This window comes from Pelophylax lessonae, assembly GCF_965119305.1.
Source record: "Pelophylax lessonae genome assembly, chromosome: 1".
In the NCBI taxonomy this organism is placed as follows: domain Eukaryota; kingdom Metazoa; phylum Chordata; class Amphibia; order Anura; family Ranidae; genus Pelophylax; species Pelophylax lessonae.
Genome location: NC_138768.1, coordinates 176,724,171 through 176,751,490, shown reverse-complemented (window position 1 = coordinate 176,751,490; position 27,320 = coordinate 176,724,171). Strand labels below are relative to the sequence as shown.

Genomic DNA, 27,320 nt, shown 5'->3' with positions numbered 1-27,320 from the left:
AGGAGACTTGGGATGTCTGGCGACAAGACACCTGCTGTAGTGTAACCCAGGCGCCAGGCCGCTAATTCTAGTCGCCAATGCGACCTGGCACTTGGGGTTTGTTGAGCCCTGGTCTAACAAAACAGTCATTTGCCCCTTTAATAAGTATTATGGCAGAGTTATTAACAGAGTGGGTCAGGCAGTCTGCACATATGTATGGACAGAAAAAGTCAACTTACATGGAGACTGCCATTGTTAACCTCCATGAAAATGCTTACCGCCTGGCTGTCATGTCAACCCTGGCTTCAATACTGTCAGATTCATTGACCCAAAATATCAGAAGTTCCTGCCTGCATAATTTTGGGTTAGTGACCAAGGCTCCATGCACACTAGCATTATTTTAAGCTCCTAGAAGCTAAATAGTGTTACCCTGTGTGTCCATGCACAGGACTTTAGGCTATTAGCATTTTTTTGTGAGCTTCAGCATCTAGGAGCAGGAAAACATGTTTTTTGTAGAGGTTTGAGCATTTTTCCAGCAGAAGAAAAGAAAAAAAAATGTTCCCAAATGCTTCTAAAAATGCTCCCAACAGCTTTTTAATTTTTTTTTTTTCTTCATGTACTGCAAAAAAACGAATAGAATTCTAAGAACTCTAATGTTCCTACAAGCTTCTAAAATGCTACTAGAAGCGGACACAATATTGCCAAGATTAAAATTTTTCATCCAGTGTTTTCCAGCTTTTTTAGAGCTTATAAAAAACCTTACTGGTAGTATGCATGGAGCCCTAAAGAGGTTGATTTACTGAGGGCAAACCGATTGTTCACTTCACAAGGATTTTTCCCTCAGCTTAATAAATGTGGTCAATAACAGCCAGGCAACTAGCTCTTTCAAAATGAGAAGTCTCCATGTCTCTGTGAAGACAAATAGGTTTCCATAAAAAGAAAGCAGAAAATATGCAGATTGCCATTAATGACCTCTTGCTGAAAATACTAGTTGCCTGGCTGTCTAATACTTTCCAAGCAACTGGCTAGGAATACGCAAGTAGCAAGTGATACAAGAGGGATGTCAGAACATGTGATCTTGTACTTGTTCCAGGTCAGTAATGCCCCGTACACACGTGCAGATTGTCGGCTGACCGATCGGCCGTCTTTTGTCCCCGGGCTGTCGTGTCCGCTGAAAAGTGCAAAAGACTGCACACAAATTTTGTCCACCGACTACAGCCGACTGCAGAAGTGATGTCATGTGATGGTTAACTTTCCGTGTGTTTTTTCTTTTCTGAGCATGCCCAGTCTTGCAAATCTGCTGTCTGTCGGCCAAATTCTGTATTGACTGGCGAACAATCGGCCGCTCTGGTGTCGGCATACAAAAATTTTAATGCTTGCACAACAGATTCTTCTCGGCCGAAAGTGCGCTGTCGGCTGTCGGAAACATCATACTAACAAGCTGAAAATCAGCCGATCGTTCGGCGGCCGAGTCTTTTCGGCCGACAATCTGCACGTGTGTGTGAGGCATAACTCAGAAAACAGGACAGGCAACCAGCAATTTTACAAGAAAAGTTCAATAGTAGAAGCTGGCAATTGTTCCACAGTATGGAGTTCTTTTAAGAGCCGTTCACACCAGAACGCATTGCAGGAAAGGCGCATTACTTTCGCATTCCTGCACCATGCTCAAAACACACTACCTTTATGATTGGCTGCGGATACCAATGCACCAACATTGCGCCCCTACTTTGAGTCTTGTGCAATGGCTCCAATTCTCATTCTGAAGTGCAATCTTCTGAGAGGAGAGACTGTTCTTCCTGACAGTAGCTGGGACTTTGGATGGCAAAGAGGAAGTGAGCTGCTCTCTGCAATCAGGCTGTTTTTGCAGCACACCTTGCAGCCTTTAGTTCTGGCGAGTGTGCCATTCACTTAATAGAGCTGTGTGGCCATACATTGGAAGATCGGTTTTTGATTGCAAAAGGAGATGGATGTTAAGTGTTCATGTTTTAGCACCTGAATGAATTAGACTTTAGTGGCTTTTGTATAACTGTCTTTGTGAAGATATTGTATTAATTTATTTTGAACACTATTTGCACTTTAGACAGTTTTGGATATTATGCTGTTGTGATATATTCCATTTTATATATTTTTTTCAAAACTATGCTGGGGATTTGTACTGACCGATAATCGTATGCTGTAGGTGCTGCAAACACATAATATAACTGCTTTTACTGTGATTTGGTGCAATTTCCAGCCCATTCAAATTAATGGGCTGCAAATCGCACTGCACAGGAATCGAACAAGAACATGGACCATGTTATTGTGCGATTTTGATGTGAAACAGCCCTAAGGCCAGTTTTACATAAGAATTATCAGATGTAATAAACTTTTGACCCTGATGATCCTGGCAAGAACAAAGTCCAGACAATTCTATAGCTGATCATTACTACATCTGACAATTTCAGCAAGTCTCAATGCAAACGATTTTAGATTTTTTTTTTACTGTAGAAAACAGATTTAGGGTTTAGAAAGCCCATTTAGAGTTTTATGGGATTACTGTTAGCTTTACTACTAATCAGTCATACTGAGCAGTGAACCCATGGTCTTTATACAAGCATTGATTGGCCTATACAGACTGGGTTGTCTAGTAGGTGGCCGAGTTGTTGTTAGGGGCAGACCACAACCTTTTCATTACCTAAGGCCAGAGCAGTCAGTGAACTTAAAGTGGTCAATGGCTCCCATTGCTGCAGAGCCTGCTGTGAGAAGAGGCAAGAGAAGAGCAGCGCTGCTGCAGTCAGGCACAGTGCTGGATCCACATTCAGTATTTTTTTTTGGGGGGGGGGGGGGTGTTGCTGATATGGAAAGGGTTGTTTTTTTCTTTTACCTCAATTCAAAAACGCATTAAGAAAAAAATAAAAAAAAGAAGATTTTTGACTGACCGTAAAATCCATTTCTCTTATGTTCATTGAGGGACACAGCTCTTCATCTTGATGAAAATGGGGTTATGCTGCCTCCTACAGGAGGACACTAGGCAGAGAAAAGTTTGAGCACGCTTAATTTTAAGAGAGCAAATTTTCCGAGGATGAGGGCTGCTCTCCAGGATTTAGACTGGGGAGGGAATATTGGCATCGATGAGCACAGAACAGAAATGGGAAATTTTCAAAAAGACTTTATGCAAACTCACTGCAAAGTATATTCCCAATGGGCTAAAATTTTAAAAGGCTAAAAATAAAACCTATGTGGCTCACAACCAAAGTTAAAAAAAATATATATAAATAAGAAAAGAGCTTTAAAAAAAAAAAAAAAAAAAATCAAAAAATGAAAGGAACACTATCTTTGTTTAAATGGTTACAAAGAATATAACAGAATATGTTATAAGGAAATCAAGGACGCAAAAATGTAAAATGGACAGATTGCAAAAGATAGGACAAACCCCAAAAAATTCTTCAAATATATTATACTAAAAAGGTTGGGTCTGAGCATGTAGGCCCTTTACAAAAAAATCAGGAGTGGGTGACTGGGGACAAGAAGGCAAATTTATTAAATACTTTCTTCAGCTCTGTATATACAATAGAGCATGGGGGAGCTCATGACCATAATGAGGACGGTATTGACACAGCCCCAAATGATCCACAATGGCACAAAAGTGATATGGTACAGAAATATATAGACAGAATAAGGGTGGATAAAGCGCCTGGGCCAGATGGCATCCACCCACGCATCCTAAAAGAATTGAGCTCTGTAATTTCAAAGCCTTTGTTTCTAATTTTTAGGGACTCGTTAAGGACTGGAATAGTACAATTAGATTGGCATAGGGCCAATGCGGTGCCTATATTTAAAAAGGAATCAAAGTCTTTGCCAAGTAACTATAGACCTGTTAGTTTAACTTACTATAGTCGGGCAGATACTGGAGAGTTAAATAAAAGACCACATAGATGAGTTCTTGCTGGAAGAAAATATTTAAAGCAACAGACAGCATGGATTCACGAGAGACAGAAGTTGTCAAACAAACCTGATTTCTTTTTATGAGGTGGTGAGTAAAACCTTGGACAGAGGGATGGCTGTAGACGTAGTATACTTGGATTTTGCAAAAGCATTTGATACAGTTCCCCACACACGGCTAATGTGTAAAGGTAAAGTCTACAGGCTTGGAAAGATCAGTTTGTAATTGGATAGAAAACTGGCTAAAAGATAGAAATCACATAGTAGTGGTTAATGATTCTTACTCAATGGTCTAAAGCCCTTCCTTTTATTAACAGATGTATGGACGAGAGAGAGAGAGAGAGCGAGAGCGAGAGCTATCATTTTGCCCCTGTACAGATCATTAGTAAGACCTCAGCTGGAATATGCAGTTCAGTTTTGGGCACCAGTTCTTAAAAAGAATATCGGGGGACTGCAGAAAGTGCAGAGAAGGGCAACCAAACTGATAAGAAGCATGGAGGAGCTCAGCTATGGGGAAAGATTAGAGGAACTGAATTTATTCTCTCGAGAAGAGGAGATTAAGGGGGGATATGATCAATATGTAAAAATACATAAGGGGTCCATATAGTGAACTTGGTGTTGAGTTATTCACTTTAAGGTCAACACAGAGGATAAGGGAGCACTCTCTACGTCTAGAGGAAAACAGATTTCGTATTAAAATACGGAAAGCTTTATTCACCGTAAGAGCTGTGAAAATGTGGAATAGACTGCCTTCAGAGGTGGTTCTGGCTAGCGCACTAAATTGCTTTAAAAAAAAAAAAAAAAGGTCTGGATTCTTTCCTGGGTGTACATAATATAAAACGGGTACTAATATTTATAAGTAAAGTTGATCCAGGGAATATCCTATTGCCTCTCGGGGGATCAGGAAGGAATTTTTTTCCCCTGCTGTAGCAAATTGGATCATGCTTTGCTGAGGTTATGAGTAGAATGCGCCCTAACAGGGAAATGAGGAACCTGACCCTTAACAGAATAAGCCTAAACCACATTCTGCCTGATCCACCTGGAAATGGTCGCAGCAGAAGCAGCCAGCCCCTTGCGAGGTCCATCCGTGAGGACAAACAGTGAGTCTGACTTTCGAAATGACTCCATAGCTGGCAGGCAGGTACACCCCGATTGCCTGAACCACATCCAGGGAATGCAAAGCAACTTCCTTAGGATGTTTAGGCTTAGGACACAGGGAAGGCAACACAACAACATCTTCATTCAGATGAAAATTGGATACAACCTTTGGAAGGAACGATGGACATGGTCGAAGAACCACCTTATCCCTGTGAACAACTAGATAAGGTGAACGGCAAGACAGCGCCACCAGCTCAGACACCCTGTGCGCCAAAGTAATAGCCACCAAAAAAGCCACCTTCTAGGACAACGTAAGCAGGGGAATCTCCCAAATATTTTCAAAGGGAGGCTTCTGAAGAACTGACAACAATAAATTGAGGTCCCACGGCAGCAATGAAGACCGCACTGGGTGAGTCAAGTGTCTCACTCCCTGGAGAAAAAAAAAAAAAAAAAAAGTACACACCAGGGAGTGTGAGGCCAAAGAAAAAAAATCGCCAAGGCAGAGACCTGGCCCTTGATGGTACTCAAAAACAAACATTGCTCGATCGCTCGCTGGAGGAAAACCAAGACCCGAGTCAACGAAAAGGAGCGAGGGTGAACGCCAACAGACTCATCAACACCCAATGTACGTCTTCCAAGTACAATGGTAAATCTTCCTGGTACTCGATTTTCTAGCTTTTAAAAGTGTAGGAATCACCGAATGCAACAGCCCTCTACCCTTCAGGACCTGGCTTTCAACAGCCAGGCCATCAAAGCCAGCGACTATAAAGCAGGATGTTTTTTTTGTCCTTGAGACAGCCGATCTTCCCTGAGAGGGAGTCTCCAAGGAACATAGGCATCTAGCTGTACCCGATCGGCGTACCAAGACCGGCCGTGGCATTGTCCGATTGAATCCGTACAGGACATCCCTGGAGACGAAATGTTCAATGATCCAGGCAAAGCCTGCTCGCTCGGAGTTCCATTACATTGATCAGTAGCCTGGACCCCTCCCGAGTCCAGGGCCCTTGAGCACAATCCATGCCAAGGACGCCTCTCTACCCCTATAGGCTGGAATACGTGGCGACAACCATCCAGTACAGGGGAAGAAAGGATTTTCCCTGAAGTGCCGGAGAGCAAATCCACCAAACCAGGGACCCCCCTTATTCTCCGGCTCAACATGATCACATTGTCGAGAGACTGAGGATCCTTGTTCCACTTCACCAGACTCTCCTTTTGCAGATATCTTGTGTGGAACTGTGCAAACTGAACTGCCTCGAAGCTAGACACCATCAGGCCCAGCACCCACATGGACAGCAGAAGCCAAATCGCCTCCTGCAACTTCTGAAGTTTTGCCAGAGGGAGAAACACTCTGGCCGAGGCAGAGTCAGTCCCAAATATTCCAGACTCATGGGTGGAACCAGAGCAGACTTCTGGAGATTCAGAATCCAACCAAACTCCCTCAGGGTTTGCAGAGTGATCTCCAAGTTGGCCAACAGAACATTCGAAGACTCTGCCCCCAAAAGCAGATTGTCCAGGTACCCCAGTATCAGGATCCCCTGCTGAAGCAGTAATGCTAAAACCGGGGCCAACACTTTTGTGAAGACCTGAGGAGCGGAGGCGAGACCCAAGGGTAACGCCACAAATTGATAAGACAGTCTAGAAATCAAAGGAGCGGCATCCAAAGAGGCGCCACAGACTAACTGTAGCCCTTGGACCAATTGATCCGCCAGCTTCACAAACTCAGGAAGGGAGCCGTGTCTCCTTCGGGTCCCAGTGTAACACTTTAGCCCATTCAGTCAGAGCTTGTGACACCAGGGTGATGGTAAACACCAGCCTACGAGCCAACCCAGCCACAGTGAACATATGGCGAGTCAAGGCCCCCGACCTATCAGCCGGATCAGAGAAGGCAGGAGACTCTTCTACTGGTATAACCGTGGCTTTATTCAACCTGGAAACCAGAGAGTCCACTACAGGAGGTACCGTCTATTTTTTGAGGGACTTCTCATAAGGGTATCGCATTGCTAAACGAGGGATTAGGGATTGCAAAAGGTGCATTTTGGGGACCCCCACTGTTTTGAGACAATATCGTCAAAGGAGGTCGGAAAGGGGAACACCCTTGCCGCTTTAGAGGACTTGCGGGTGCCGTAGGTGACCTGCGCCTCTGATGATGCATCAGTCGCATCTTCCAAATATAAGGTTTCCGCACCAATACAATCAGTGTATCCACTAGCACCTTTTCATGTGCGGCTAGAGGAACAGAGGAATCATCCTCACTATCTGAGCATGCGGGGTGCGTAGACGCAGACCCTGAAGGGTAACTGGCACCTGCGGCAGCTGATTCAGATGCTGGATCTTAAGAGACAGAGGAAGCAGGCCGAGGACTCCCCACCACTGATCACCACCCATCTGAGCTTCAAAAACATGGCCGCCACTATTTTCAGTGGGAAACTATAGGAAAATGCCCGCCAATGCTACACATGTGGCTCCCAGGGCTGGAAAATATGTCCCAACCGAGAGAGGGGCCCAGACAGGCACCCACACCAGGCCCATCCCCCTCAAAGAGTGATAGTTTTGGGCGCCTGCGGCGCGCCCCTCCACCTCCATCCCCAGTGCCCCACCCCCAATGCACCTCAAACTTATGTCCACCCCATGGGGGGGTGGATGAGCAGATAAGGGCCACAGGCTACTTATATTACCGGGCTGGGGGGAGGGGAGACGCGATTGGGAAGGAGGGGAAGCTGGGGGTCCGACCAACCCAGGGAGGGGGCCACGTCCGCCCCAAAACCCGCCAGGGGTAGAGGGGGGGGGGGGACAGCTGCTTACCACACCAGGAACAGGGTGGGCACCGCTCCATCGTAATGTGGGTGCTGTCGGCCAGGAGGAAACGCTTCGACTCAGGCCGAAGCCAGTTTGTATGCGCCCTCACGAGCCGTTTAACTCACAGCCCAGCCCCTGTCCAGTGGGACTAAGTTGCGGCCAACCTAGAGCAGAGCTGCGGTCTGCACAAGCTCGCTGGCCGGACTGGAAGGACCCTAAGGATCTAGATTATCCAGTTTGTTGCCCACTCTGGCAGTTGATAGTAGATTCTCCCAGAAACAAAATAAAAAGAAAAAAAATGCAATTTAAAAAGAAAAAATTGCCAGGACCAGAGATTCCAGCAAGGAACTAGGTCCTTACTCCTGACTAGGCAGAAAAAAAAAACGGAATACCTATAGCAGGAAGTGGGAGTATTCCCCAGGGACTGTCCCATAGGTATGCTCAAACTTTTCTCTGCCTAGTGTGCTACTCCTGTAGGGGGCAGCATAACTCTACGGTCATAAAGATGAAGAGCTGTGTCTGTCAATGAATGAAAGAAAAAAACTTTTACCTTTACAACCACTTTAACATATAAGTAAATGTTTTTTGCACCACGCCAAGCAAACCAATCACCCATGGCTGTGAATTGCCTTACTACCTACAAAACAAACTTAGCTCTTCTGTTAATATTAACCTTTCTGTATCACTTTACTGTTCCTGCTAAACTGTGCTAGGTCATTTCCTATTTGCTGACTGCAAGCAAAAGTGTTTTGTTTTACACGGGTGTGGGTCATAGACATGCATGCTATAAAATATATTTGAAACAATAAGCAGTGAGAGCAACTTTTAACAGGAAAATCATTCCACACTTGCAAAAATGTAGTTTGCCCTGAATAAGATAATACGTCAATCACATGACTCCCTCAGAAAGCAAAGGATTTATAAGCAGGCCTCAGGTATGAAAGGACGGGTTCTTTTACAGGCAGCAGACAAGAAAAATAAGATCCTATCATATACTGTATTTTATTTACCAAACATGCAACTACCCAGTATTTTCAAGCGGATATCCAGGAAGTACACAAAAAGTTGCCCTGGAGTTCCTCCAACCACCCCCCTCCCAAAAAGGGTAAATGCTAGTAGAGGAATAAGGTGCAATACTTCAAGTGGTAGAAAAGTGAAGATTTTAAAAATCCGACAGCCAGGGATAGAGATTAATATATATATATATTAATCTCCATACACACAAAATATAAATATCAGAAGAGACCCTAGAGGTCTCGTCTGTCAAATGTCCCCCCTGCCTGTCAACGGGCAATGTGACTTGAGACATACATGGGCAGCTTAGACCCAATTTACAGCCTGCTCTACGTACCACAGAGATGGGACCCCCATGTACAGAAGTGACGTCATCCCAACCCAGCCATTCAAGCAACCGAAGATACGTAACCCAGAAGGAAGATCAGGAGAAGATGGAAGCCATCAGGGACCAGAGAAAGCCATGACAGCACAGTGCTGGAGAGCTCAGTTTGTAGGCAAGTCTGTCACAATATATCACTATGCAGTCCATACTAGTATATTATGAGTAACCTTCATAATGGGGCATTTTCTTCTTCTACTAAGTTTTCTACCGCTTTAAACTTATTCCTCGCTTTGGCACATTATCATTTCTAAACTCTGAGCTATGGGTGGGCACCCATCGTCCTCAAGGAAAGAACAGAGCGACCAGCCCTGCATTGTATTCGATGACAGAGTGCAACCGCCTTCCGAAAAATCTGAGAGAAGAGGCTTTGTGAGACTGCTCCCTACACTTAAGAATTAAACCCTTGTAATGCTGGGATGAGGTTCACTTATTTAAAAAGCCTTTAAAATAATGAGGGTGTCAGAGGATCACCTAAAAGTGCAGCTGACCTTCAAATGCTCAGTTTCCACTATTCGCTCCAAAGACATGAAATTGGAAGCAAATACATTAATCTCTTTCCAAACTGACTGCATTTTCTGCGTATGTCAACAGAGCCACAAGTAACACTATAATATAATAATGATTAGGTGCCAACAAGCAGTACATGCCAGAACTAAATGAATAGGAAATAACACGATAACGTATCAAACAACAAACTATAATAGGCTTGCTTCACCTAGAACAGGTACAGATGCCAAACTTTCCACTCCAGAAACCTAATATTTGTCAATTGTGAAGATGGTGCAAAGGATTAGGATGATATACAATACGCAGGTCTAAAGAAAACAAACCGAGAGCATCTCAACCTGAATTTACCAGGAAAATAAAACCGGACAGGAGGCTGCCAGATACTGCACAGCATGTTCTGCTTTGTTACATAAGCCTGACTTGAATTAAATGATCAAGATTGTGCTAGCAGTAAACAATACAGTTAAGCTAGATTTTACTGTTAATCTAATAAAACTCCAATTACTAAAAACCTGACACCCTCTGTCCGTTCTGTCACAGCTACATTACACGTGTAATAAGTGGTAAACACAACACAGCGATTTTTCAATTACAAAGTCTTCAGTACTCCCTAAATTCACCACTAAGGGCTCTCACAGCAGCCTGCACACTGGAACACGTTTGTGCTGGTGTCCTCAGTGTAAGGCCATGCAGTATGTAGTTACTACACATCACAGTAACTTTTTTAACCTTAATAAAGGGTCACAAAATTACACTAAATGTATCCTTTTACACTGTGGTGCATTGTGACATACTGTGTTGGCATGTTGGACAACATTCTGTGCTGCTTAGAAATGCATGCTACATTTTCAGAGTCTGTTCACACCAGGAGCTTGCATTACGGCACTGCAGTTGGTGTTCATTGGAAGGCAGCAGTGCCGATGTGCAGAAAACAGCTTATTGCACTGTTTACTTGTTTGTCTATACACTGAGCAGGGCACATAGAAAACAATTGTATGCAGATCAAAAGAGATGGTGTGAATGAGCCCACAAATGGCACCATTAGAAAACTAATGTTTACATTGAGGGAATTTACCAAAACTGAAGCAACTGTGCATGGTAACCAATTAGCTTCAGCTTGCTCAGTTCATGCAGAACTAAACCCTTCTATGCTTTACAGCCATGGAAGATGCCATCTTAGAATGTGTTTGATGTGCAATTGTCATGGTGGTGAACATGTTATCAGATCGGACACCAGACATTTGATGGCTTGACAGCTTGATTAAGGGCACAGGCAACTGTGACAGTTATCATTCAAGGCACACCTTAAATGCAACGGTTTGGGGAAACTGTTAAATCAACAAGTTTCATCCCGCTTCTTAATAAGAAGAAAAATGCATCAAAACTGCATCAGCTGTACATGTCAACCAATCAGCCCATTTCATTTTCAAAGCTGGCCATACACGGATTGAAATTCAGCCGGTTCAGCCTGACAAATCAAAAAGTGCATGGCAGTCCCATTATGACAGGAGTCGATCCTTTGATCACCACCTGTCCCAACTAATAAAGTTGGAACATTTTTCATGATCAGTGGCTGCAGATCACTGTACTCCCATTTCTGGGGGGTGCTCATCCACTATTTTGATTCATTAGAGGGGGAACTGTTAAAAGAACTGTGATGGAATGGCAGAAATTATATTCTTTAACCTAGATGCAATTTACTAAGACTGGAGCAGATGTGCATAGTAACCAATCAGCTTCTAGCTAAAAAGGCAATCCAACATCCCCCCCCACCCGTCTCTGCTGTACTTCCTGTACATCCAAACTGAACTGATGCCCCCCCCCCCCCCCCCCCCAGTTATATTGCAGACAAGTGTGAACCAGTCTGGAGTGGTGTTCTATAGGTTTCATTCCCCTCCTAATAGCTGTGACTGCAAATCACACCCCTTTCCAAAAGTATGGAGCACCTGACCTTATCTGTGCAGAGATCTGAGTGCCCAGGACTGTCCATGCTCTGTACAATGTATATGCAACGTGCCAGCATAGATCACACTCGGTACAATGCAACGTGCCAGCGTAGATAACACTCGGTACAATGTATCAGCATCATGTTAGTGTTGTTCACACTTAATACAATATACAGTATATGCATCATGTCAGTGTAGATCATATCCCTTCCCAAAAGAATAGAGCACCTGGCATTCCCTGTGCTAATAAGATCTGAATGTCCAGGACTGTACTCGCTCCATACAATGTATGCATCATATCATTATGATCCCACTAAGTACATATAGTATATGTAGCCTGTGACTGGAGGTCACACTTAGTATTAAGTATCATGTTAGTGTAGATCATGCTTTGTACAATGTATCCTGTTATTGGAAGTCACAGTACAATTTCTGATTTTAGTGTAGATCTTACTCAGTACAATGTATCAGGTCATTGGAGATCACACTCAGTACAACGTAGATGTCACTTAGTACATTGCATCATGTCATTGGAGATCACACTCAGTACAATGTATCAGGTCATTGGAGATCACACTCAGTACAATGTAGATGTCACTTAGTACATTGCATCATGTCAGTGTACAATGTATCATATCACTGTAGATGTATCATGTCAATGTAGATCTCACTCAGTACAATGTATCAGTATCAGGTTATTGTAGTTCACACTACAATGTACAGTATATGCATGATGTCAGTGTAGATCACATCCCTTCCCTAAAGCATGGAGCTCCTGACATTCCCTGTGCCTGGGGCACCCGAGTAGCCAGGACTGTCCATTCTCCATAAAATGTATGCATCATATCATTGAGATCTCTTAGTAGAATGTATATGTAGCCTGTCATTGGAGATCACACTTCATAGCGAGCGGCAGAAGGCGCATGCGCCCTGCGAGCGCCAGAGGGCGCCTGCGTCCTGCGAGCGCCAGAGGGCGCCTGCGTCCTGCGAGCGCCAGAGGGCGCCTGCGCCCTGCGAGCGCCAGAGGGCGCCTGCGCCCTGCGAGCGCCAGAGGGCGCCTGCGCCCTGCGAGCGCCAGAGGGCGCCTGCGTCCTGCGAGCGCCAGAGGGCGCCTGCGTCCTGCGAGCGCCAGAGGGCGCCTGCGTCCTGCGAGCGCCAGAGGGCGCCTGCGCCCTGCGAGCGCCAGAGGGCGCCTGCGTCCTGCGAGCGCCAGAGGGCGCCTGCGTCCTGCGAGCGCCAGAGGGCGCCTGCGTCCTGCGAGCGCCAGAGGGCGCATGCGTCCTGCGAGCGGCAGAAGGCATCCTGCGAGCGGCAGAAGGCATCCTGTGAGTAGCAGAATGTATCCTGAGTGTAGGTCAGGCAGGAAGTGTGTATGTATGTATGTGTATATGTATGTGTTCCCCAGCAGTGTCCCCCTAGTGGCGGCCATAGACAGTGTACTGTACACAGAGTGTCCTGTCGGATGTTAGAAGTGAGGGAAAAGTTGTGAGCATGTCCCCGGGGAGAGGAGGTAGGTAGGGGATGGTTGCGGGTGATGTAGGGTAGGGGTGTCTATGTCTCTCACCTTGGGGAAGGCTCCCTCTCTGCGGGGGTTCCGGGGTTGGTCTAGCTGTCCTCTGTCCAGCATGAGGTAAAGGGAGAAGATGACCACACAGAACACAGCACTGCCCAGCACGGTGATTTGCCGGCTCAGCTTCATGGTGACGGCAGGCAGAGCTCCCAGCCTTCCAGCACAGCCCCTCCGCCTCTCTCTCCGTCCGGTCCCCGCTCCGCCCGCTCTCACAACATGCTCCAGCTCCACAGGTCACACTACAGTGACAGCGCAAACTTTCCCCTCCATAGAGCAGGCGGGCGGGCAGCCCTCCTCTTCCGTACACCGGGACGGTGGAAGACACACACCCGCCGCCCTCAGTCAGTCAGTCAGCTCACGTCCCGCGTACACACAGCCCGCTTCCCCCGGCCGGTGCTCCGCTACTCAGCGACTGAGTGTATCCACTGAGGGGGGCGGAGCCTGCTCAGGACACGTCATTCCTCCTCTCAGCCGGGCTGTGTGAGGGCGCATACGTCACTAGACTTGTCGGGCACACGGACACGCCCCTCTTCCTTCGAGTTTTAGGGTCGGCGAGTGTTTTGGGGGTGGAGGAGGGGAACATACCATTCACCACACGGGGGTAGACAGGGACCTGACACACGTGCTTCATAAGGGGGAGCTGACATGACACTTGTGTGTATAGAATGAGGAAGAATCCTCTACTACTGCACTGGGGGAGATTTACTAAAACTGGAGTGCAAAATCTGGTGCATGGTAACCAATCAGCTTCTGACTTCAGCTTCTTCAATTAACCTCTTCCTGCTTGCGCTATAGCAGAAAGACAGCTACAGTGCAGGCTTAGTTTGCCAGCAGGGCATCCATGGAAGTCCTCATGTGATTGGGCGCGCGGGCCCTTTGGACACAGCTGATCACAGGGATAAAGGGCCAATCACAGCGGCCCTTTACCAAGCCGGTTATCAGCGTTTCTTTCCTTACACTGACAGCATGAGGGGGGAAAAAGAGACAAAAACTGCCTTGTGTTAAAGGGACATCGGCACTGATAATCAGGGTACTAATTATCAGTGCAGTCCCAATAGTGCCCACCAGTGCTGCCAATCAATTGCCTCCTCATCACTGTCACCTATCAGTGCCCTTCAGTGTCGCCCTCTCAGTGCCACCTCATCAGCGCACATCTGTGAAGGAGAAAAATTACCAAACTATGAAAAATATACAGTATCTCACAAAAGTGAGTACACCCCTTACAATTTTGTAAATATTTTATTATACCTTTTCATGTGACAACACTGAAGAAATTATACTTTGCTACAATGTAAAGTAGTGAGTGTACAGCTTGTATAACAGTGTAAATTTGCTGTCCCCTCAAAATAACTCAACACGCACAGCCATTAAAGCGGAGTTCCACCCTAAAATTATACTTACCTCCATCTTCTCGCTCCGGGTCACCTGAAAAACAAATGGATGATCGCAATTTTTTTTTTACTTACCTCATTTAGAAGAAAATATACTTACCTTACTTCCTTCTTCCTCCCCTCAGCGGCCGCGGCAATTCATCACTTCCTGGCTTTGCAATGATTCCTGGGAGCTGAACGTCATCGCTCCCAGGAATCAATGCGCCTGCACCGACCCCGACGTCAGTTCCGGTGCAGGCGCTGTCATACCTTGCAAAACAGCTTCTGGGCAATGCCCAGAAGCTGTGCAGGGATGACGCTGCGGCACCGGAAGTGATGGCGGGGCCGGTGCAGTGCATCATGGGACCGAAGAAGATGGAAGAGGACACAGAAGAGGATCGCGCTGGCTTCAAGCTGCCCACACCTGAGATGGCAGCGCTGGAGAATACATTTTCAAGGTAAGTATTTCTTCTAAAAGGTAAGTGCGACCCGGGACAGATCAGAGGCTATCCATTGTGGAATGCACTAGCCCTGACTGTCCCGGGGGTATTTTTATTAAAAAAAACGTTCACTGGGTGGAACTCTGCTTTAATGTCCTAACCGCTGGCAACAAAAGTGAGTACACCTCACTTTTGCTGCTCATTGCAGCAAAGTGTCATTTCTTCAGTGTTGTTACATGAAAAGATATAATAAAATATTTACAAAAATGTAAGGGGTGTACTCACTTTTGTGATATACTGTATATTTTTTAAACATTTTTGGTCTTTTTTCGTTTTTTTAACAAAAAATTAAAACCCAGTAGTGATTAAATACCAAAAGAAAGTTCTATTTGTGTGGGGAAAAAAATGATAAAAATGTCATATGGGTACAGTGTTGCATGAGCGCGCAATTGTCATTCCAAGTTTGATCGTGCTGAAAGCTGAATATTGGCCTGGACAGGAAGGGGGTAAAAGTGCCCAGTAGGCAAGTGATTAAGCTTTGATAAAAAAAAAACCTGGAAGCTGATTGTTTTCTATGCAGAGCTGCACCAGTGTTTGCACTCTCCAGTTTTAGTAAATCAGCCACAATGTGCTGGAGGAATAGAAGGAGTGTGGAAAAATCAGAAGAGAATTCCACCCCACATGGTTCATTTTAAGAACAATTTTTCAGTGTTCCAATCATTATTGGGGTCAGGTTAATGTTGGCCTGAAGAATCGATGGAAACTTTTTGTAGAACAAGCTTCCAAGGGCACATTAACAAGCGTTGCTGTTGAAAAGTAACAACACTTGCGTCGGTTTTTGGAAGTGTTGGACACTTCTAAAGTAACGAGGAGGGGATTGGTCACCTCCTCATTACTTGCTTTAACCCCATAATTGCTGTACTACTCATGAGCTTTTGACTCAGCCCCATAGAACTGCATTAGTCACATTTGGTGATGGCACTGCCCACCCAAAGAGACATGCTAATTAGGATTTGTGACAGTTTAGAGCAGCTGTACTATTAGGGCCGGTTCACACTTTTGCGAGTGCGGCGATCGCATGTAATTCGGAGCGCACTGCTCCTTCATTACATGCGATCGGATGTGCGGATGCGAATTCAGCCATGCTTTGTATGGCTGAAATTCGCACTGAACCCACACAAAAGACGCGCAAGACCCTTTTTTCCAGCCGCATCAGGATCGGATCGCACAGTGGTTCACACTTGTGCGATCCGATCCTGTGCGAACTGTCAGATCGAACTGCGATATGCGATCAAACTGGGGGTGTCGTTAACATTTAATTGACACCCCCTGCGTATCGCATATGGCAGTGTGAACTGCCAGATGTGCGTTTGCGATGCTGGAACAGGCCGGGACTTAGTGTTCATTTAGTGCATTGTAGGCATTCAGATGTGCGTTTGCGATGCGGGAACAGGCCGGGACTTAGTGTTCATGTAGTGCATTGTAGGCATTCAGATGTGCGTTTGCGATGCAGGAACAGGCCGGGACTTAGTGTTCATGTAGTGCATTGTAGGCAGTCAGGTTCAAGCAGTTGGTATTAACCCCCCCCCCCCCCCCATCTTACTTGTGAACAACCCTTAGCTATGAATGTGATTTTCACTCAGGAAAGTCCATTCCTCCAAAACCAAATATTAATGTAGCACTACTTCCTTGGGAGCTGCTGATTATGGGCTCCCCTGGATTACCATTAGCAACAACATGACACATTGACATTTTCCCAAGTGTTTTTTAGGTCAGTCAGGAAACAGTCCTTGGAACTTGCATAGGAGAAGGGAATGAGTGGGATACTCCAACTTTATACAACTATGCACAATTAGCTGGGGCGACTTAAAAATGCTGAGTAAAGCTAGTCACGGCTATGCCTCTGCTTCACTTTGTCACAAGCAGTGACGTAGAATTGAGTAAACTTCCTGAGGTAATCTGTACTGTATTACTGAACAACTTCAGGGCCCTTCCTTGCACCCCCTTTGTTCTCAGTCTTCAGGGTCAACTACACGGCACCCCCTTTACTAATAAACTTCCTGTGTGAGCTAGCTCCTTGATCCCCTGACTTCTCTGGAGTGGTCCCCTCTCTTAGGCAGACCTCCTGGTACTCACGATACTGTTTTTCCCAACAGTTTCTGCCAGCAGCTCCACTTGTCAGTATAAAAAGAAATATTAACCGCGCTAAAGAAAACAGAAATAAGCAGCAGCAACTTCAAGTGTGACCACACCCTAATAAATATTTGTAAATCAAGTCGCGCTGTCAGTGCTCTGGATCCTCTGCAGCTCTGCTCCACACACTTGGTTCACTAGGCCGACCGCCGAAACCATCTTCCTCACACCTGCAGGAGGAGAGACAGCCGGCCACCTCCTCCTGGGACTTTGCTCCAGTCAAAAGATGCCCTGTCACATGCTCCCTCCGTATTTATTGCCAATACCAGGATGCATTGCAGCCAGAGATGTAGTAACTAAGTAGAACTACTTCACTACTGTACTTAAGTACCGAAAGGCGGTATCTGTACTTTCCTGGAGTAGAATTTTTTTCTCCTACTTCCACTTTTACTTCACTACATTTTTTAGATGATTTCAATACTTCTACTTCGATATTTTTTTTTGTGCTGCATAGTTACTAGTTACAATTATAAAAATTACCACTGCCAGAACAGTAGATGGCAGGTTTCATGAAGTTCAAAAAATTGTGGTGAAAGTCTGCACCTATTGGAATAGCACATGTTTGATTCCGGCACCGTTGAAATTATATTCATCTTGTTTTGTCACATATATATATTTGAAGATTCACAATATTTTGGACTTTTTATTGACTTTGATTTCATACACTCTTCCTTTATTTCATTATTGGAATATATTGTTGTATATCACATTGGTTTATATATGATTTTGCGCACCAATAAGCTGTGGAGAAAAAAAAAAACATGCAGGAAAGAGAAGGAGGGATGCTTTAAAGGGGAAAGGGAGGGACATACTTTATCTGTTTTTGTTTACAAAAAGTTACAGCCAAAGGAATTGTGATTGTCCTTTAGGTTAATCATTTGAAATAATAAAAAACAATATGATGTTCAAACTTTTGACTTCTTTCTTTAATAACTACATAACACACTGGTACTTTTACTTTCAGCACTTGAGTAGCAATTTTTTTTTCAAAACTACTGGTACTTTTACTTTCAGTACTTGAGTAGCAAAATTTAAAAAAAAACTACATGCAATACTTAAGTACAAAAAATGTTGAATACTTTAGTACTTCTACTCAAGTCACTTTTTGATCGAGCACTTCCACTCTTACTCAAGTCCCTTTTTGATCGAGCACTTGTACTTTTACTCAAGTATGGGTTTTGAGTACTTTATACAACTCTGATTGCAGCAATGCCCACCCACTGAGACAGCCATAAACCCTGGTGTGCTACTGGCTAGGTTTCCTTCACTGTCCAACAAGCTCCCTCATTGGATACCAGGGAGACACTCCTTTTGACCCAGTAAATCACACCTGGAAACATGTGACAGGCGGCAAAACTAACAGATCACGCTCCCATGATAAGCAGCAGGAGCAAAAAGATGCATTTATCTAGCACCTGTCTAGGAGGGTGCTACATCAATAACAAAGAGTTTGCGGTACACGTGAGCGACATTCATGAAGGCATGGAATGTATGGCCAGCTGTAGGATCAGAATGTGAACACGGCTTAATTGATGGATATGAACGCAGCTCTATTTTAGCCAGTCAGTTCACTAGGTGATAAATACCACATACTTTTATACTTTTTGAGTTAAAATAACTCATTAAAGTGGCTGTAAACCCACTCTTAGAACTTTTACCTATAGGTAAGCCTTTAATAAGGCTTACCTATAGGTGCTGTAAATATCTCCTAAACTTGCACCGTTTAGGAGATATTTACATTTCATGCAGCCTTATGACGTCATCAGCGCATGCACTCTAAAGAAAAGGCTGCCCTTGCCGTTTCTTCAGAGCCCTGTGCCGTGACCAGCGGCTACCGCACACATGCGCGAGAGTGACATCACGCGGCTCCCAGCCAGTAGCATAGGCGGAGTCCGCAGACCAGGAAGGAAGATGGCAGAAGATGGATGCGGCTGCCAGCGGGGACGATGGGGGCTTTGTTTGGAGGTAAGTGTCACATAATGTGCTAATGTACATACTAGCACATTGTGCATTTACTTTGCAGGGAAGAAAAAAACTAAAAAAAAAAAAAAAAAGGAAGCGTTTACTCTTTAAATATTTACATTTTGTGATATTTATCACTAAAAATAGCATTATTTGTGGCAGGGTTTTTTTTGTGACTAACATTGCACCAGAGGAAGCTTGTTTTATGAATGAAGGCACACAGAAATATTGTGAAGCTATGAAAACATACCCCAAGATATAAAATTCAAAAAACTAACCACAACATACAAGGCCATCCACAACATCGCCCCCAGCTACATCACCAACCTCATCTGCAGATATCGCCCAAATCGTCCTCTCTGCTCCTCCTAAGACCTCCTGCTCTCTAGCTTCCTCGTTACCTCTTCCTATGCCCTTCTCCAGAGCCTCTCCCATCCTCCGGAAAACTCATTTATTCAGGGAAGCCTACCCCACCTCCACCTAAGACCTGTACCCGAGCCACCTCCATCAGATCACCTCCCGCAGCTATTAATCTTTTGTACCACCTCCCCCTCCCTTTAGACTGTAAGCTCCTTGAGTAGAGCCCTCCAATTCCTTCTGCATTGAACTGTATTGAACTGTATTGTAATTGTACTGTCTCCCCTCTACATTGTAAAGTACTGCGTAAACTGTTGGCGCTATATAAATCCTGTATATAAATAATAGTGTGCCTTCATTCACTGAACCATCTCCCTCTGGTGCAATGATACAACCTATTTATTTTCCTGGGTTCAAGGCACTGATACATTGTTTTCTTTTACCTTACTGCCCAGTGCAGAGTTCGCTCATTGTTTTTTTGTATATTTTGTATATTTTTAAAAGATCAACTGTACCAAGAAATAAATAAAACATTTGTGTCTTCTTAACCTCCCTGGCGGTAACCCCGAGTGTGACTCGGGGGGGATTTTTCATACCAGGATCGGTATCCCCGAGTCACGCTCGGGGTAGATGTGCAGAGAGCGCAGCGGTGTTCTCTTACCTTCTCCTGGCGATCCAGCGATGATCTCTCATTGCTGTGACCGCCAGCCGAGATCCCCGCCGCTCTCCGTCGGTGTGATGACTTCCTAGTTCCGTTCCCTGCAGCAGCAATGCTGCATGGGAGCGGAACTAGGGAGGGAAATTCAAAAAAAAAAAAAAACGTTGCACAAAACACAAACATTACACATTTTATATTATATATATTATATGCATATTTATATATGTATATATATATATATATATATATATATATATATATATATATATATATATATATATACGTATATATATATATATATATATATATGTATATATATACATATATATATATGTATATGTATATATATATATATATATGTGTATATATGTATATATATATATATGCATATATATATATGCACACACACACACACATATATATATATATATATATATATATATATATATATATATATATATATATACCTATATACACACTTATATATATAAAATTATATTATTGATTCGATTATAATTCATGCGTTATATATATTATGTATATATATATATATATATATATATATATATATATATATATATACACACACACATATATATGATATATAACGCATGAATTATAATCTAATCAATAATATAATTTTATTATATATATTATATAATAAAATTATATTATTGATTTGATTATAATTCATGCGTTTGTGTTTCAAATTTATCACATCAGGGATGTCTACTAGAGTCTTGTTTTGGTCAGGTTTAAGTCAGTAGTTACTAAGAATTGTAGGCCTATAATACATAACGCCAAATTTCCATGAAAAGAATTGTACCGATTTTGGTACAGAATTCCTGACAGAATCATACCGCCAGGGAGGTTAAGGCCCCTTTTACACTTGTGCAACCTGAAAATCGTGTGACTACTCATTGAACACTACAATGGCAGATACCGTCCAGAGAAGCTGGACCTTTGGTCTTGAATTAATTGTTTGTTTTGATTATTTAGATAAGAGTTCTGTCATAAAATATTTTGATTTTTTTTGGATGTCCACATCCACCATTGAAGAGAAGTCCCTATAGATACCCTAAATAAAATAAAAATAATATGTGAGTTGGTTGACTTTTTGGACTCAAAATACTGATGATGAATCGTGTTGGGTGCATAGGGGCTATATCAATATCGGAGGGTATTGTTTTTAAAGCGGAGTTTCGGCCACAAAAACCTTTTTGAGATAAAAAAAAACCCCTAATCCTAAGCTATCCACAATTACACTAACACTATCCCCACATTGCAGTAAAGTACAGTAAATGAATATAGATAAAATCTTACCTTTAAAATTGATTGAAGAGCGCGGCCATCTCCGGTGTGGGGGTCTGAAGCCTCTGTGTCCCCCACTGTGGCCTTCTTCCTGGTTTTGCAATCTCGCGCATGCACTGTAGAGACAATCAGAGGAGCGGCTGGACATTCCCATTGCATCCTGGGATGGATGACACACATCTCCCAGGACGCAATGCGAAACCAGGAAGTGACGTCCGGGGCCGTGGCCGCAGAAGTAGGAAGTCGGACAGAGATGCCCTTAAAATAAGGAAAGGGACCCCAAAAAAAAAAAGTAACGTCCAATTGTTTTTTAACATAATTTTCCCTACAGGAATCAGAAAAGAAGAAAATGAGGCCGGAACTCCGCTTTAAGTTGTGTGTTATCCCATATGTCTCATTCAATAAAAATGTTTGTATTTTGGTTACAAGCAAGTCATAGTTATATATGTGTTAGAATCTGTGCATTCAATTCGTGCGATTGCATTACAGTGGTATTAAACCCAAACTCAAACATTTATTATTTTGCAGGTTCACACTAATCCAACTCAAAGTCCCCCCGACTTTGGGCGACTTTGAAGTCGCCCGTGCAGCGCGACTTCATCACGGCTTGCAAACAACTTCTCATAATAGAAGTCAATGCAAGTCGCTCCGACTGTGCCAAAAAATAGTGCAGGAACCTTTTTCTAAGTCAGAGCGACTTGAGTTGCTCTAATTAGAAGGGTTCCATTGCACAGCATTGGGAGCTACTTGTCAGGCGACCAAGTCGCCTGACAAGTCGGAGTAGTGTGAACCGGCTCTAAGGCTTTCTTTCCTTTATTTTTACCTGGTCATCCTGCTAGTAAGTCTGTTATTTTTCAACAAAACAAGCTGTCTTGAAGATGTAGAAGTTAAAGGGTTCAGATAAACCATTTAGCACCAACAGAGGTTCTTTCAATAATCAACTTTTGTTTATTTATGTAAATCCTTTATCCCAAAAGAAACAAAACCGTTTGTTGTAACTGCTTAAAAAGTGTTAGTTATAGTTCAGCTTTATTTTGTTAGTGTATCTAAATCCACTAGTACATCTAAAACTCCCCTCATCCCAGACTGACAATGCTGCTATACAAAGATGTCTTCATTGCTCCTTCATCCAGAGTGTAGGCACCCTAATAAAGGAGGTGTGAAAACAATGGGGGAAAAAAGCCTGAAAAAAAAAAAAAAAGAAAACAAATGCAGCAACCGCATAAAATGATTGGTAAATTGCAATATAATGCATTTTTTGGTTAGGAGTTTAATACTAATAAGTAGGTTTCTTTTGGGCATTTTGTTTTTCTAATATACACCACATTGACTTTGACTAGGATGTAATTGTTTTGTTTTAGATGTTTTAGGCTATGAGTTAGCTTTGTTTTAATTTTATTATGCATATAAAAGTGGGTACACTGTGCACCCCGTCTATACAGTAGTATGTAAACACAGCAATACCTGTCAGGTCAGTCATAGCAGCTCTACTCTTCTTTATCTGGAGAGCAGGTAACAGAATAATACCTATTGTACATGTTTGGCCACCAAGGAGAATCATCAATTCTTGCTGGTGACGGAGCTAGCCTCATCCACATGCTGGGCCCAATAAACAGTTTTTTTTCCAACATTTTTTTGGTGCACATGTGAAGCGCACACAACCTGCCCAAATAAACAACTCAGTGTGCCTAGATTGAATAGGATTTGGGACATGTGCACCAAAAATTGATAAATTACAATTATTGTGATTTGTCATAGAATTTAAATTTCTAGTTTCAGCTACAATGTGACGCAGCTATCAGCCACAGATTTGCACATTGGGCTGACCTCCTCTGATAAACGTCTGTACAGACTGAGCCGGGAGAAACGTCCTCCTCCCTCTGCCTTGCCTAGCAGAGGTGAGGAGGCAGTCAGAAAAGGGACTTCTCTTTATTAGGGGCACCCATGGGCATCTGCAGAACTTTTTTTTAGGGGGGGCATCATTTCATTTCAAGGTCACCCATGCTCCCCCCCCCCTTTTCGGCATAGCGCAAATTTATTTTTTAAAGCATTTGTTAACCTAAAAAAAAAAAAATATTGATCCTGTTCCCTTAAAGCATGTTATACAGCACAGTGCTTGTGCTGTGTAATTTGGCCACTTCTATTACCTAAAATACCTGGCTGATCCTGCCTGGCTATGTTCTCCCCTCTGTAAACTGACCATGGTACACCATGGCTGCCGAGCCCTGACACCATGGTCAGTCTACGTGCCTCCGTCATCCGCAGTCCTCCTGTCCTCCTCTGTCCTCTCTTCCCTCTCCCTCCCTGCCTGTCTCCTCCTGTGTCAGTGACCGTCCCCTCCCCTCCTGCTGCTGTAGTTTCATTTAAATTTTCATTTTCTGTCTACAGTCTGTTTAATAATCCTGTGTGCCCCTGTGTCTGTGTTTTATAAAAATAAGCCGCTCTATACCAGTTTTCAGAGTGCCGATCGCCACTGACCTCTCTCCTCCTCTTGGCCTCTCCTCCTCCCCTCCCAACTGATGTCAGCAGGGAATCCTCGGCCCTGCCCAGTGCAGGCAGCTGTCAGACAGGGAGAGGAGAGAGCCAGCAGGTCACGGAGCGGCGATTGTCGCTCTGAAAACTATTAAAGAACTGCTTATTTTCTAAAACACAGACACAGGACCAGACAGGATGGTATAAAATGGCTTAGCAACCACTTTAAAGGGAAAGTTGAGATTCCGTAGGGGGGGGGGGGCACTTGCTTCCTTTTGCAGATGCCCATGTCCATCTGGACATTTGTGGATGTAGGTAGTCATCCAGTTTGTATGCAGTCATCGCACAGTGTGCTGCTACATCCAGATACACTGTTTAGCCAAATCTGAACGTTGCAGTGTAGCCACCCTAAGTCTAAGCCACCATCTGAATAATTGAGGAAAGTAGAAGTGTAGCGCTGGACCCCTAGGTTTATTTTACTGGTATTGTTATCTTAAGATAATATTGTTGCTGTAAATGATCTGGTTCCTGGGCAGGTGGCTTATACCCCGCAGAGGATCTCCATAGTTTCTTTGGCTTGTAGTGTAATGTAAGATGGGGTGAAATTTAGGCGCCATGCCACTGCTAAGAGGTCCAGATACAACTTTATTCCATTAACCACTTTAGGACCGCTCACATTGCTGCTACTGCGGCAATGTGGCACGATCCCGTAGACCTACGTCGCTGGACTCCTCCCCCTGTAGGCGGCGCTTGCGCGCCGCCGGAGGCGCGCTCCCGCTGTTTTCAGTCACAGCGGGAGTCGGGCCAGGGGAGGAGCGGCGGTGATCACCGCTGCTCTACCCCGATCGTCGGGGAATCTAGTTTGGAGATCTCCTAAGTGACAGAGAGTGACAGATTGCAGTGTTCAGCATAGCTGAACATGCTATCTGTCCCTGACTCACTCAGTCACCTCCCCCCACACACGTCAGTAAGCACTAGGCATACATTAACCCCTCCCTCTCCAATAAAATTAACCCCTTCCCTGCCAGTGTAATTTTTACAGTAACAGTGCATATTTATAGCACTGATTACTGTAGTAATGTCACTGGTACCCCCAAAAGTGTCAAAAATGTCAGTCAAGGGTCCGATCTGTCCGCCGCAATGTCGCAGTCCCGCAAAAAAAATCGCAGATCGCCGCCATTACTAGTTAAAAAACAAACACCAAAAATGACAGAAATCTTTCCCCTAGTTAGTAAACGCAATAACTTTTGCGCAAACCAATCAAAATATGCTTATTGTGATTTTTTTTACCAAACATATATAGCAGAAAACAAATTAGCCAAAAATTTTAAAAAAATTTGATTTTTTAATTTTTTGGGGGGGAATTTCATATAAAAAAATGTTAAAAATATTGTTGTTTTTTCAAAATAAACGCTCTTTTTTTGTTTATAGCGCAAAAAGTAAAAATCACACAGGTGATCAAATACCACCAAAAGAAAGCTCTGTTTATGGGGAAAAAAGGAAGTAAATTTCATTTGGGTACGGCGTCGCACGACCGCGCAATTGTCAGGTAAAGTCGCACAGTGCCGAATCGCAAAAAGTGGCCTGGACGTAAGACAGCAAAATCCTCCGGTGGTAAAGTGGTTAAAGGATAGGGGTACGATTCAAGGAATAGCCACCGCATTTCAGGGGTCTATGTGCCCCCTTCATCAGGGTTAGAAAGAACATAGGAGGTTATCATGTCAATCTGACATCAATACAATGTCCCCTCCATGGGGTCATAATTAAAACCAAACAGTCAATAGTAATGGGAGTGTCAAAATAATTACATAATAAAGAGAACATGAGTGCTGAACGAAAATGAGAACATGGGTGCAGAAAAAAAAAAGAAATACATGTCACATCTCACCCACTAAAGAAACGCAGAGATAAGAAACTTGCCTTAACAAAACAACTCAATGATTTTTGAATGTTTGACCACTGAATACCATGAAAACTGAGAAAAATCAAATTTAGCTTACTTTTTGGTAAACCACAACCCACAGAAACACATAAATGAAAACTATAGAATACAGAATGTAGGCTTCTGTGAGGTTTGGTTTCTTTTTTTTTTTTTAATGCAGGCAAACTGGAACAGTGAGAATGGGACCTGAGGACAGATCTAGACTGCTGAGTTGCATTGTATTAAAGGTCAAAGTAAAATTACTGTTAAAAATGAAAATCTTCCCTTGGTTAGTAACTATAAAAACAAAAACATTCATATTATGCATTATTGCAATTGCTGATTTTTGGATAAACAATCAGCAGTCCTCCTGAGCTTTACTGACAACAGTGTGCCTGTGCAGTCGGATGTGGCTGTTCACAGGCACTTCTTGGAATGGTTGCCCCAGCCCTGCTTTTGTCCTACCCTGTCCCGCCCAGCTCCACCCAGCTCTGCCCTGCCCCGCCCTGTTGTCCCATCCACCTCTGCCCCCATCCTGCAAAAGCCCAGCATCATGTGAGATGCCATATGTTTTAACAGGAATGTGTTTTAGCTCCTCCTATCCTCCTAGCCTAGCTTTGGCTTGCAGAAGGGATGGATAGCTGGAAGAGTGCTTCTAATTCCTCTATAGAAACATCTTATACACATGCTACTCCTATCAATGTACTAATGGGGTGTAACTGACTGAATGGAGTTCATTGAAAGCAAGTCTTTCCTTCCACTTTAGATCCACCCTTAAAACCATGTTTCATAGTTACACCCACATTATTGGTTTAACATGCTTTATGGTCACAGCCTGCAACTCCCACCCCCCACCTCTAAACCGCCCTCCCCCACACCCACTTACTAAATCCATGGGTTCTTCTTACTGGAGCACCATGTGTATGGCTCTGCCAACACAGCTGAGTCATTCATTTACAGGATCTGTGAATTAAAATTCTACAAATCCTACCTGCCATTGATACAGAGGGACTCAAAGTTCTCAACAGAGCACAAATGTCGTGGAGTCACTGCACTTGTACTCATTCCATTGATATTTCCTCCAGTTCTGTAACCACTGGTCCATACCTTGGACAAGAAATTACCTCTTGCGCTCAAGTGTGGTGCTTTAGGGTTTGATGGACTCTCCACTTATCCAGCCTCCAGGTGTAGCGCAAATGTGTCTTTCTGCCCCCCCCCCTGGGCTCTGAAGAGGAGGGCTTGTCTCTTGAAATGCGTAAGGCATATAGGATACTAAAAGGTTTTCTCAAGCCATCTGTCACATACCTGGTTAGTGAGCCACATGTAAAGAGGTAGACCTCTCATACAGCTCCTGTTAAGGGGCCACTGATAGTGGAATGGTAACTGCGAGAGCATGGCGATGTATGAGTACCCATGATCA

At 43.8% G+C, this 27,320-nt stretch overlaps 1 protein-coding gene across 1 annotated transcript in view; it reads right to left on the bottom strand.

Moving 5' to 3' along the window:
- Positions 1-13,661, bottom strand: part of MAN2A1 (mannosidase alpha class 2A member 1) — a 370,906-nt gene extending 357,245 nt beyond the window's left edge. Inside the window, exon 1 of the mRNA XM_082259950.1 lies at positions 13,211-13,661. Coding sequence (XP_082116076.1) covers positions 13,211-13,345 — 135 coding nt within the window. The 5' untranslated portion in view covers positions 13,346-13,661. The remainder of the gene's footprint in view (positions 1-13,210) is intronic.
- Positions 13,662-27,320: the final 13,659 nt, after the last annotated feature.